Source organism: Asparagus officinalis, chromosome 6, assembly GCF_001876935.1.
Source record: "Asparagus officinalis chromosome 6, Aspof.V1, whole genome shotgun sequence".
NCBI classification, from domain to species: Eukaryota; Viridiplantae; Streptophyta; class Magnoliopsida; order Asparagales; family Asparagaceae; genus Asparagus; species Asparagus officinalis.
Window position 1 is genome coordinate 16,130,035 of NC_033799.1, and position 14,812 is coordinate 16,144,846.

General features: G+C 32.7%; 1 protein-coding gene and 1 long non-coding RNA gene across 2 annotated transcripts; both read left to right on the forward strand.

Moving 5' to 3' along the window:
• LOC109844488 lies at positions 2,312 to 2,733 on the forward strand. The gene is made up of 3 exons (XR_002248042.1): positions 2,312 to 2,427; positions 2,527 to 2,615; positions 2,709 to 2,733. It is a non-coding gene; the product is annotated as an uncharacterized LOC109844488 (long non-coding RNA).
• LOC109845800 (NEP1-interacting protein 1-like) lies at positions 5,051 to 11,265 on the forward strand. The gene is made up of 6 exons (XM_020415072.1): positions 5,051 to 5,074; positions 8,170 to 8,224; positions 8,323 to 8,501; positions 8,585 to 8,751; positions 11,108 to 11,117; positions 11,203 to 11,265. Exons 1-6 carry the CDS (start codon positions 5,051 to 5,053, stop codon positions 11,263 to 11,265), a joined length of 498 nt encoding a protein of 165 aa, XP_020270661.1.

A 14,812-nucleotide genomic window follows, 5' to 3' on the forward strand; every position in this document is an offset into this window, starting at 1 on the left:
CTTTTGGTACTTCTACCAAGTTTTTAATATACTAGAATAGATATTTTGCAGCACAAATTATAATAGATATTCAACTTAGTAAGCTCTAATTGTATACTCATGTTATAGTCTAGATTGTTCTATAAAGAGAAAAGAGAAAAGAAAATTAATAAATAAAGTGTTACCTATATACCTCTCACATTTCTATTCCTATGTAAAATATCCTTCAAACTTTAATTTGGGTACCATCACTAAGTTTTTTAAATAATAACTAGCATTGTGGCACGTGCAAATGCACATGCAGTGTCAATATAATTGAACTAAATAGAGTGTATCATAATCTACAGGATAATTTAAAAAAACATCCTGAAAAACATTTTAGATAATGTTAATAAGTAGTCTTTTCATATTTTATACTCAGACTGTTAAATTTAATTATTTGTAAGGTAAATATATGGATATATTTTAACTTTTGATAACATTTGCATAAAAATATAGTGAAATTCCAATATTTTTTGTATTGTGTTACATATATCTACTAAAGTTTTATTGGAAATAAGCTTATCATTTTGTTATATCTTTTATAGCACGCTGTGATAGATATTTAATTTGTAAGCCTTAATTCTGTGCCATCTCATGCTTTTAGAGTATTCTAGAAAAAGAAATAGAATGGAAAACAATGGGAAAAATATCTTCTTTGAAATTACAATTAAAACTTTTTGTGCAATGATCAAATTGTATGCATGTATATAATTTGTGATGAGTGACAATTTTTTATGTCCTTCAAACATTTTGTACGCTCACTAAGTTTTTAATAATATAGATAAAATCTATCTACCCTTTAAAAGAGGGAGTTCATGAAAAACTTTCTCTAGCCCAAAATACCCTTCAGCTATTATAAATATAACAATTTTATCCCTTTTTATCATTAAACAGGGTTAAGAAATTGGGAGCCCTAAAGCCTTCGTTTCTTTCATTCTCCGACGGTTACCCTTCACCTCCGGCAACGCCCTCCCACTTTCTTAAACCATTAATTGCCAACGATGAGTACCCGATGCCCTAAGCCCTCATCATCACCGCACCTCCTCTGCCATCATCTCCTCACTTCTCAGATATTGGGCATCTGTTACGATCACGAATGAGGCTCATTGACGAAGGTATGATTTGCTCATTTTCTAAATTTTACTTTTGATTTTTAAATGTTTTTTCATCAACGCCTGAGGATCAAACTCCGGCGGCAACTCATGCCCTTTCTGGCATAAATTTCTAATTTCTGTCGTTAGATTCGTGTTCTCTTTTGCCTACTTTATGTATTTGCTTTATTTTGAACCCTCAACATATTCTTGAATTTATCTACTTGATCTTGGTTTATTCATTTGCGTTTGTTGTTGTTGACAGACCTGAACTTCTTATTCCACATGTTTTTCCTTGCTCGATACTGCAAGCTTCTTGAGGAGAACTCATTCAGGGGACGGACTGCAGATTTCTTGTACTCTCTGCTGCCTATTTACCATGGGTTAGTATTTAGTTTTGGTTGTATTTAATTAAACAGATTAATGCCTGCTACAAAAGCCTTTTTTTCTATATTTCCCCCTGTATCAGTTGCTAGGATTTTCTTTGTAGATTGTCTAATATGCTTTTAATTTAATATGTTTAGCCATGTTTCTGGTGATCCTCATGCGACATGATTTTTTCAATAATATTATATGTACATTTTTTAAATTTTAGAATAGTAGGAGGTCGGAGTTGGAATCTCTGGTGGTTCATTCGACGGTCAAGTTAGTACCAAGCCTGAGTGGAGAAGATGACTAAATGTGAAATAGTTTTTTAGGCAGACTTTGCTTACCCTAAGCAGCAGACATCAATTCCCTTTTATAGCAGATCCAAAGGGGCAAAAGGGTAACTTAGGCCAAGTCTAAACAAGCGGCTTTGTTAGCATTTACTCACCTAGGTGTTTAATGCGATGATGACTGGCCGACATGTTTTTTCATATTATCACAGTCTCATATGGTTGAGTAAAATTTTCATTCTTTAACATGTGCAAAGTGGCTATAAAAGATAGAAAAGAACAGGGGAAAGTGTTAGACAACACAGACATGATGTTAGTTAGTGTTGATATGTTTTCTTGATTTCAATTGAGGGAAAAAAAACTACACAATGTGTTTATATCTCAATTCATTTTATTCGTGTGGTTGGAAAAGGGTTATTTCATTGTGGTATTTCATTGTAGCTACATCTTCGAGTTTTGCTTTCAAAGTTTGAAATGCCCCTATTCCAGTAACCAATGTTGTTTGTTTATTCTAATTGTTCCTATCTTTTGCGGCAGTGATCAAACCCATGCTGTCTTGACAAGTGCAGCCTTTGTTCATTTAAAGCAAGCAGAAATTACTAAGTATACTCGGAAGCTATCTCCTGCAAGTCGAGCCATTCTACTCTCAGGCCCTGCAGGTAATCACCCAAGTTTGAAATATGTAGTGTGCTATTTAAGCATTTTAGCTATATGTATATTTTATGCTCCATACTGATTGTAGAGATACGTATTTGAAGAGCTATATCAACAGATGCTTGCAAAGGCACTAGCGCATCACTTTGAGGCCAAACTATTGTTGCTAGATATAACTGACTTCTCTCTCAAGGTCAGTAGATGAAATTTTATTGTTTTAAATCCTTCTTTTGTATGGTGTTTAAATGTGTATGATTTTAATACCAGTAATTGGCAATTGTTACAGATGCAGAGCAAATATGGTCATGGCAATAAAGATTCAGTAAGAAATTCTTTCCTTATCATCACATATTTCTTATTCTATCTCTCGAATTTTGTGCATCCTGCAGAGTTAATATCTGTCTGTCTTTCTTTTTGATGGATGCACATTTTAGCAGTTTATCTATATTTTCATTTTAGCAGTTTATCTATTTTTCAATCTTTATTTCCTCCTTTTTCCTGAAGGAGCATGATAATTTTTTGAAGTTATACGCATATTTCGTTTGAAACATTACCTTGGGTTCATTCATGTTGATGTCGCGGATTACACACCTGATGTAGTTGAATGATGAATTACATGGAGTTGGTTGTGAATAATGTTGATGCATATTCCTGCTCTAGATGTGTTCTTATAATGGTTTTAAGAGGCCAAATTTCTCATTTTTATGTATTTACTTTCTACAGCTTCTCAAAAGATCCATATCGGAGGCAGCAATTGAGAGAATGTCTTGTCTATTTGAATCCTTTTCCCTTCTTTCTCCAACGGAGGAACCTAAAGGTATCAGTTGGATTATATATAAACACATATACTATCTTCATTTCATAGGGCATAGTACCTGAATTTGTAAATTGGTTAACTAGATTCTTGTCTTTCATGGTTACATATTTTTTTTCTTAGATTACAGCTTCTGATGTCAGTTTTGTTTCTTCAACCAATTTTGCGAAGAGAATGTCATAAACATGTGCTTTTTGAAAATCGTCATCTCCTTTATGTTCTGAATAAGTCCAATTTTGGGCTTTTGAGACCTTATATGACCTTGTGAACATGAGTGCTTCATAAAAAGCTCAGAGGTGAACTGCAGATAAAATTGTCCTTTAAATCACAAGCAGAGGCCCTTCTCAAGGAGTTAATAATAGATAAAGGCCTAAAAGAAATTTGTTGAAATACATCAAATTTTGGATCTCTTTAAAACAGGGAGAGGTAAATGTCAAACTAAGTTCCATATGTTGAATGATATGTTGTATTGTTGATCAGTACAGTCATGGCTGAACTAGAAAATGATTGTTTTTCCCTAGACTAAAATCTGAACATTATAACACATTTCTATTTTTCTGTAGAATACTAGAAACTCTATATATGATCTCAACTGTTTTTCTTTTTCTCTCCTGTCTACATAGTGCTGTCACTTATGGAGGCTTTATTTGCTTTTATTTGTTCCATTACGTAGGCAAGGCAGCAGTGCAGATTTAAGGGCAAGGTATTTGCTTGTTATGTACACGATAATAACTCAGTTGTTATGTCCTGTTATAGTTCATTTATCCTACTTTTATATTTAGGGATGGCAACAGTAAAACCGCAAATATCCGCAGGAATGACTCTTGTTCAGTTGATATGAATGATGTCACATCACAAAGTGGTTCAGTAAATCCAGGTCGCTTCACTATTCATGTTTCATTCTGTGTTTTTGGCTATTAGTAAAAGCAGGAGTTTGAGTATCTTCATGTCGGTTTAGTCTTGGACCTTTTTCTTGTTCAAATACATAAATCTAAATGAATGGTATTAAATATAAAAGTACCTATTTGCTCCTAAGATATGTTATCGATGAACTAGTATTAGTTAAAACACTCTTAAAGATTGTTCCTTTTAAGCTGAAAATGATAGGCTTTAAATGATGCGGCAACAATAGGAGAAGAAGAAAAAGAAAGAGAGATAACTGAAGGAAGAGAAAAAAATAAAATAAAATAAAGGAAGAGTGATCGTGACGGTGAAAAAGATAACGATTGAGAAATAATTAAAAGAAAGAGAAGGATAATGCAATAAAAAAAGTGGTGGTGAAAAAAATAATGGGTGAGAAGGAGTAGTAGAAGGCGATATTTCATTGAGAAAAGAAACAAGAGATAAGAAGAAAGGGGAGGAGAACGCAATAAAACAGATCACGGTGGAAAAAATAATGATTAAGACGCCGGAGGAACACATGATGAAAAGTTGAGAGGGCGTGCACCACATGAGAGTTCTCAGATGGAGGCCTAGACGCATTTTATGACCGTTTTAAACTAAACATAGTTAGACATCGCCATGATGTATGCCTTAATGTTCCCTTTCCCCTTGTATCTCATTTTTAATTTTTTAATTTTGGTATTTATGTGCTTATCACTGTTTTTTTAACCAAATGGTTGCTAATTTGGGAATTTTCATGTGTTTAGATGATTATGCATTTTTAGTATTTGATGAATAATTCCTTCATATTTGATTGTCATATGGTTGCTAAGTTACCAATATGAAACAATAATATTATACTTTTAGTTCTACATTAGTTGTGTAGCCTATATGACAAGGAACACCAAGTTAAGTTGGGATATGGCACGGAAATGCTAGTGGAAGAGTTGGATGTGGTGAGTTATTTGCTTAAATTTGTGTCTGGTTTCTTCTTAATATTATTTGTGTATCCACTGATATTGATCCATCTATGGTGCAGTCTACAATAAAGGCTAATGGATGAGACACTATATAGCTACAATTAGTTTAAGTTCTCCCAAACTAATAATTTTTTACAAGATTATCTACATCTTTTACCTCCCAGGAAACTTTCAAACTTTAAATTGTTTGTATAGTAGAATATATTCGGTTTTTATACGACATACTTAGCACTCCTGCAATGTTTTTTTAATATACATGGAATAGTGGAAAAAAAGGGAAAATACATAACAAGCAGACAAAATTTAAGAATATTAACACTACAATTAATCATATACAATCTATGGTAGGTATTGATGAAGCGGACGGTGAAACAAAGTACAAACCTTCTCAATGTTTTACAACATGATGCTTTTGATTTCTGAAACTTGGGCCTTAACTTTTAAAACCTTTTGTATCTTGTCGGCATGCTCAAGAATATATTGCATATGTTCCTTTATAATTGATCTGCAAATAATAGAAAACATGATATCATGAGAATCCCCGATGATACACAGAAATTGAAAAGGACCTCCTAAACAAAGAAAAGAGAAGAAAACACACCCAAATTATTTATAGATAATTTTGGCAGTTACCGTGTCAGCCTTACCACCTCCATATCTCTTTCTGAAATCTACCTTAAGCCGCTCAAGAAAGGCTACCAAGACATGTAAATGCAACTAACTTAGTACTCCTTCATGAAACCTATCCTTGATATCTAACGAGGTATTCCAAACTCAAGATCCACGTAATTTCCTCTTAAGCACTCTATATATTTTCTCATGTTTTTTATATTAAATATTAATTTGAATTATTTCTTGGAGATGAGATGTTTATGCATAGAAAACGAGGCTTTGAATTATTTCTTGGAGATGAGATGTTTATGCATAGAAAACGAGGCTTGTTTAGGACAAATAGTTGATTAGGGTCTTTATTTCATTAGTTGAATGTTTATGCATAGAAAACGAGGCTTGTTTAGGACAAATAGTTGATTAGGGTCTTTATTTCATTAGTTGGTTGTTGGCAATTAAAGTTTTTGATTAGTTGAATTTGGTTGTGTTACTGGAATTAAAGATTTGATGCGTTAGTTGGAGGTTAATCCATAAAAGTTTCAAAATCTTTGACCACACACCATGCATGACCACAATATGCACTTGCACACCCACACAAATATAATTGTAGTTTGAATTTGTTTTTTATTTATTTATTTTCCATTTTTGCTGGTTGGTTGATTGTATGATATCTAGAAGCAGCAAGTGAGTTTTTTCCCATTTCTTTTTGACTTTGTTTGAAACGGGTGCCGCGTAGGGGGGGTAGGGGGAGGTGAATTGTAGGTTGGTGCCATAGTTTTTTAATAGACAGTCATCATTTAATTTATTAAAATTTAAATGAGCTACTGAAACTGAATATTGGGATTTCCTGTTTTTGAATCTTTTTCCAGTCTTTTCTACTTTTATATATTGTATATTCTTGTATTCATGAAATAAATAGATGTTTCCAGGCGATATTCGTTTGTTCTTCCTTTGTGTTCTTTCCCTTTTCTGCCATATGCAGTCACTGCCGAGAGTTATTAGTGGGTCCACCATTATAAATTCTGAAGAATTAATAAAGTATGGTTAATTAGATAGCATGGTGTTTCATATTTGAGAGGATGTTTTGAGCTTTTTTTGGTTAATCCCCTCAAAATCCTTTAATTTTTTGAATTTGATACCTTTTGAGAATTTTGCTCTGTAAATTGAGTAATTTGAGTAATTGGAGCTGGATATTTAAGGTTATAATTGGATTCTAAATCTATCTTAATTTTTATGGATGTGATTTATCTGCTAGGTTTGCATGTGTCACTACTTCATGTTTTGGCTTTTTGATGTTGTGATTGTGAGCTAAGTTTGTTAGGCGTAGACTGTTTCCTATTAGCATCAAATAGTAAATTCTGGTTCCATTGGGAAGTAGAATTTATTTTGTTGACAGATTCTCATAACTGATCAACTTTTGATATCACATGTTTGAACTTTGAAGTGATAAAGCTTTTTACAAAATTTCTTGGTGTAGTGTCCAGTTTATAAAAGCTTCAAGTTATACGCCTAAATCCTAAACGAATTCTGTTTCATTTAGAAGTCAGAAATTTCACAAATTTCATTTGATTAGTTAAAATATACATGGGCAAATATATGTCAGAAATAATTTTAGATCCATGTTCCTTTATGTCCCTTTGCTTGATACATTCATAATCTTTATATACAAAATGCTCTCTCAGAATGAACCTATGCAATATTTATTTCCTCTTTTTGAGAACAGCACTTTAAATGTCTTGGCATTCATACTGTAGGTTTAGTTCTTTTAGGTACTGGTCAAAGGGAGAATTTCCTTCTAGATCAAATTGCCTTCTAGATCAAATCGGATCTCTTTTCATGGTTGGACCTTTTTGTTTGTATTTGTTCTGCTAAATGCAAAGGCACTGTCCATGTGTGTGTGTATGTATGTGTATATATACACACACACACTCTCTCTCTATCTCTCCGTGTGTGTGCGTGTGTGTCTCCCTCTCTCTCAATAAAAAGACTGGTGGAGGCATTTCTGTTGATATTAATATTGAATTGACATGTAACTTATTCTATGGAGATAAATATGGAGCTTCTGCTCCAATTATTTTCATTAAGAAAAACAGCGTGAAGGACCCTAATACCTAGAGATATTAGCAGATACAATCCAAACATAAACAAAACTCAAGATATCTAGAAATATGTTTTGCGACGCCCAGTATTTACCAAACCAAATAATTCGCCATATTAGTGCGCAAGTTTTACACTGATTTCCATATCCATATATCAGGTCTCTGATGTGTATGTGCCTCCTTCGTGTCAGTTCATCATAAATGATCACCTAATTTTCTGATCAATCACTTGCACGAATCATCATTTCACAGAAGAAGTTACAAAGAAGCTGGATTTCTGAGAGAAGTGGCTGAAGTGGTTAATTAAGGTAAGGACAGTTACCAATTTTGTTGTCTGGATGACTTAAATTTGATTTTTATGAGTCAATTGATGCTGAAAAGATCATATGCGCTATTGTCACCTGTGTCTTTGCTACAGGTTTGTGATTTGTCTCAATTTTTGAGTTGGGTCCCAATTAATTTGTGTCTTAATTTAGTTTTTCTAATCAAAATTTGATCTTTGTTGTTTTTGAACAGTGTGTTCAGTTGTAGGAGCGATTACTGGTGGGGTAATTGGATTGGCTACTGAGAGTGGGCTTTTTCGAGGGGCCGGAATCGGGGCGATCTCTGGTGCTGTTTTCTCTATTGAAGTCGTTGAATCTTCTCTTTTCAGAGAGAAGGTTGGCCCTGCGGTTCAGAGCGCAGTGCAGAGTCAAGTATATTTTAACATTTACTGGGTAATGAAACATGCATCATATTATAAGACTCGTGTTTTTTCTGGGGATATTGTTCATTGTAGATGAGTGCTGTTGATGCTCCCTTCATTGAGGTTCTTGATATTTTTGAGACCGGCGGCACTGGAGGCATGTCGAAGGATTCCGTTAATAAGCTTGAAAAGAGTAAGATTTCGAAGCAGAACAATGGTGATGACTTTGGAGAGAAAATTTGCTATCTGTTTGCCTTCAGGTTTGTTTATGGACATATTTTGAGAGCTTTATGTACAAAAAATTCCGTGTTTTGGAGGAAATGTTAACTTGGCTTTATTCATTTGATTGTGTAAATTAAACGTACGTTGATTTCTGAAGTAAGTGTTAAGCTTCATCCATGGGAGTACTCTGATTGGCTTTTGCTGGAACACATCTTGTCATAGTGAGCCCACACATGTATACTAACATGCTAGGGCAGCGAAAGAAGGATCTTTCAAAGGAAAAGATGGCATGAAATGTGATGAAAGTAGGAATAGTAACTATTTTTTTCTGTATTATTTGAAGAATGCATAGCTGTTAGATGGTGGCTCTGCATGAGTGGTTGTATTGGCGTTCTTTAATCCCTAAGATTGTCTTCTTGTTGGCAGGGAGTGCTCTTGGTATAGTTGTGAATGTATTCCTCTGAAAAAACAAATTGCCAATGTTTTATGATTTATTGATTAAATGTGTTTGCTTTCAACGGGGTGCTCATCTCAAAACGCCTTATTTTATGAAACGTGATAACAATGAACTTATTTGCATTTCTTGTTTGATTATGTTCATCGTCTAAAACCTATTATAATACTTCTACAGACATTTGTTTAAAACCTACAAGAGTTTCTACTTTCAGGATTATTAAGAGTTCATGTTTGTTTTCCTCCTTCAATTATGTCGATTTTTTGACTGAAGCAATTTCAGAAAATGATCATTTGTTAGCAATTTAAAAAAAAATTGATGTTACTATTTTAGTAACATTTATTTATATTGGATGATTATGATTAAATAGGTTGTCTGATGTCAACTATATATAGGTAGCATTGGTTGATTGAAAATCAATAATGTATATCAAATAAAATTCTTTTATAAAATTATTCATTGTTTTCTATTGGTAAGTATGCAAACAATCTATTATCATCAAGTTCATACATAATGTAATTTCATTATTCAATCTTTTTTAATTTTTAAATTCTATCTATATGTTTGAAACATAGATTAAATTAAATAAATCATAATGAAATGAATCAATAATAAATTTAAAAATTTACCACGTGCATGCATTGCACGTGCAATCCAACTAGTAGATATATACGTCTTCCATTTTTCCTATGTATTCTCTTTTAATCTATAGGAAGTAATTACTTTTCATATTAATAAATTTATTCTTCATATAAAATAAAATATTCTTTTCTTATAGAAAGGGATGTCATATCTTGCATATTAGAAATTTCAGTTTGAAAAGAAAATACTACTATTGATTTTTTTTTTCTATCTAATTGTTATTTTAATAGCATTCTTAATGTACAGTATACATAACCTTTTAGAGTGAACAAACGGTAACTATCAAATCATAATATTATAAATATCTGTCTATAACATATATTTATATTATATACATTTAAGAGAAGTCCCTTTCTATAAGAAAATACCCTCACACTTGAAAAAATCAGCAAAATATTACCACGCATGAAAAATCAATCAAAATGTCCTCAAACTTGGTAAATCCAAGATACTAATAAATTGTCTGTTTCCTTAACAATTCAACTATAACACTCTCCCGGATCCTATATTATGCACACATCACATGCACTGTAATGCTAATAACTATTATAAAAAACATTTTATAATACAAGTATCATACATCACGTAAGGAAAGAACAAGTTTGAAAAAGATTCGAACAAGTTATTTATTGGGGTATTTGCATATTTAGTCTCTTAAAATTTTAATTGCTAAATAGTCCCTCAAATCTCAGTATTTGCTTATTAGTCCTTTAATATTTAATTTTCTTGCAAATTTATCCCTCTTGTTAAGTGGCATTATTGATGAGGGTAAACTTCTATTAACTTTAATGGAATTAGACGATTTTATTGTTATTCCCACACGCATAATCAACCCTATCATTAAAAATCTTGTCAACCCATTTCATAATAGATTTATACTTACCGCTCTAACTAAAATCCAATTCCACTAGCTTCTTCTTCAATGGTCAGGAGCTTCCCCAAACTTATTCCAGAGCTTTTTCAATGATTATATTTGGTACTAGAGGTAGAGAACACCCTACATGAAAAACTTTGGGACTTTTCAGTAATTTTAGATGTTAGGTTAATGCATAGTCCAACTAGTGTTAGAGAAATTAATAGACTCCCTAACAATGGGATCAAATTACAATGTAAATGAAGATTTAAGGGATAATAAGAAAATAACGAGCTTTGAGGCACTACCTGACAATTAAGATTAAATTAAGGGATTGATATGCAATTATCCATATTTTATTCCAATGGTTATTTGCACTTAAAGACCACAAAGTTTACACTATTTTTAATTTTGATATCCTGAAACTTTTTGTTTTTGCTTAAAGGTACCATAAAGTTAAAAAATTTTAACTTTGATACCCAAAACTGACTGAACTTGGGTATCAAATTGAACTTTTTGAACTTTTCCATATTGTTTTAGGAAAAGAGTTTCAAGTTCAGGGTATCAGGATGTGTTCGTAAGCAATCAAAAACTGGTCCATGAGCAGTCCTGGCACAATTTCATCCTAAAACTAATTTTGGTCTGAACTTGGAGAGGGACGATCGAATATAAAACCATTTTAACAATTTTTTTTTTGCCTTAAAATATGGCCTAATTTTGACCCTAACTCTTTACTAAAAAAAATCCAAAATTGGTTCAATCCCGAACCGCGTTTTAGAGGGTTGTGAAACATATCCTCAAAGTTAAACATGGAGTAAACATTAAGTCATTTAGGACTTGTTTGGATTGAGAGGAATAAGGGAGAAGGAAAGTTAGGAGAATCATTCACCTTGTTTGGGAACATTTAGGAGGTGAAGTTAACTCTAGTTCTCCTTAGTTCACCCTCTAATAGTATAAAATTTATTACCCCCGCATTGGGGTGTAACCAAGGGAAAGGAAACTCCCTTCCCTTTTCTCATCTAGTTTCCCTTAAGGGTGTGTTTGTTTCAAATCCTAAATATCCTAGAAAACAAATCTTGTAGTAGAAGATCATTTCCATGTTTTTCCATGCTTTTCTCGGAAAGAGTTTTTTTCATCCAAAAAAATTGTTGGCAAATCATTTCCAATGTACTTTCTCAGTTTTGTTCTAAAAAAAGTGGAAGGAAAATTACAAACCAACATATATTTATAAATATACCAATCAACCATATTTTAGTTCATAACGGATTGAAAGTTGAACTGAAGCAAGATAGGGACTGAGGATGCAAACAATGATGGGTTGCACAATGAATAAATGTGTCGCTACAGAGATGATTGATAACAATGGTGGCAATATAGGCAACAATGGACTAAGAAAGCTAAAACCGTCGACATGTAAAAAAAATGCACTGAAAAGAACCTAAACAACAACCTAGTGAGACAACCTTGAAAGATCGCAATCTGCACAGTAGCCAAAAACATGTTACCAATCGCATAGTTGATGACTTCAACACACCGATGCCTTACAAAATTCGATATGGGTAATACATAACATGTTCAATTGATCCTCCTGCTCCTCCTGACTCAAAGGTAATTCAATAGAACAAACCCCACAAGAAAACCATCAATTTTGAAACAAAACCCACACGGATATGCTCGTAACCAGTTTGCAGCCAACATATATTTACAAAATAAACTGAAACATCTGTCAACTACATGGGTTGCACAAATGGGGAAGCTGCAACATATCAAAGAATACACATATTAAAAGTCGTATATCAAAGTGTCCTCAAACAATGATGGGCTTAGATAAAATTATTTTATCATCGTGTGCCACAACAAAGTTTATGTTTTAGCATTGTAGGCTACAAAATATTGTCTCGCCTAAACATAGGCAACATGAATCTTTGATTATAAATCTTATAATGCGTTCTCAAAATAATACCATCATCATAGCCCTAGTATTAGTAAAAAAATTCACATGGAAAGCCATCATGAATTGAGTGTTCATAACCTGAATAACAATAACAACATATAAATATGAGCATCTGAAAACATTTCTAGGATATAGATATGAGCAGCTAAAAACATTTAGTTCATGAAGCAAGATAGGGACTAAACAAAGAGGAACAATTTTGTATCAGCCCTTGGGTATGCTTGTAACTAGTTTGCAACTGAGCCAACGATTTGAGCATATCACTCAATAAAACAAAAACCCACTCAATTTGAACCAACAATTTAAGCATACCACTCAATAAATTCTCAGTTTGGATCCGCAAATGAGTGAGAAAAAGGATAATATAGATTTTAAAATCACTCAATAACAACATAAAAAGGGCATGTAGGTACACCAACGATAAAAAAGTCAACCAACGGTAACAAGAGGGACCAACATGGGAGAGAATCATTTGAACACAAACTTGTTTATAAATATACCAAGTGTATACCTGGGCAACCATGATACATTAAGAAGCTTGCATTGTAGCTTGTTCCAACCCAAAACAAACACAAATTTCACTCACTTCTAAGATGATGAAATCAGAAGGATCTCATGCACATAAAGTTAGATGTTTTTGCAACATTCCCACGCCATTGAAGCCCTACAAGAATGGAAAGAATGGGGAAAATATTTCTGGGGTTGTGCATCATACCCAAACAGAAAATGCAAATATTTTCGTTGGGCTCAAGATGGACAGATTGCTAAATCAGTATTAGAGACTAGTGATGAAGTTGCCAATAAAAATCAGTTAGTCAAAGCAAAGCTATTGAAGAAAGAACTGAGACTCTCATGTCAACAAATAGCTACATTAAACCTTGCTCTAATTTTGACTCTCTCATTTTTCATGATCATGTATGTAGCAACACTTGTAATTTGCACTTTGTTAATCAAATGAATAACATGGAATGAAATTCATGAGAACATGGAACAAAATGCCTTGCCGTTCCACTAAAACAGTTCCTATCATTTGCATGGAAATGCAACAAATAAAAAAAGTTAACTTACAAGGCTAAGACAAAATTGTCCAAGAAATACTAATGAGATCTTAAAAGTAAACACTGACTGCATGGAAAACAAAACAACACAAGAGAAAACATTTTTTCAGTAATTTATCTAAGTGATGAAGACATATGAAGAGGAAAGCTGAACACAATAAGCATATTGTTCTCTTACTTCTTACTCAGTTCTATAGGGGGGGATAAAGTTTCAATAAGTCTTAAGAATTACCTAATGTTAGACTGTAAACATTTATGCTTAAACACTATATTAGTCAATCTATGAAATTCATGGGAACATGGAATATGAGAAAAAATCAACATATGAAGCTAGCTGAGCTAAAGCATTCCATATAAAAAGATTCATGAACCCAAAAAAAATCATGGGCAAAAATACAACAAAAAACCATCAATTCAGAAAAGAACATGGAAACTAACATATGACTTTGTTGAGTTGAAGTATCAACTAAGTCATATATTAAAGATCACACAAAGCTGATGTAGATTTTAAGAATGAAAGTGTGAGAAATCAACAAATAGGGGCTCGGATATTTTTTATTTCATCAATGTATGTCACACCAAAGAATATCTACTAGCAATGTAGGCTGCAATTTCTTGCCTCACCTAAACATGTACAAGTAGATACTTTGATTGCATATCTAAGATTACTTTCTTAAAACAATATCATCATCATAGCCCTCACTAACCTTGAATGAGCATAATAAATTTGTCTCCTGTAAAAGCCCATGATGTAAAGCCCCGTAATTTTTTATAAAAATACTAGGATAAATAGTATTAAATGATTTATATCATGATAAATATCATTTAATAATGAATGAACATGATAGTAATTTATTTAAGATCAATTAAGAGTATATATTCATTATACATCGATACAATTCGAATCTAGAAAAACGACCAATTAAGAGTATATATGAATTACACACTGATACAATTCAAATCTAGAAAAACCAAAAAGATAAAAGTTATAGATCTCTTCAATAGTTTTTTTAACACATCTTAAATCACCTCATTCAGAGGTCGGACAAAAAAGTTATAGTAAAAATACCAAATACTATTTTTCCAGTCTAACTGGGTTTCCTGTTTCGGGTCAGAATGACTTGACTTGTTTCAGGTT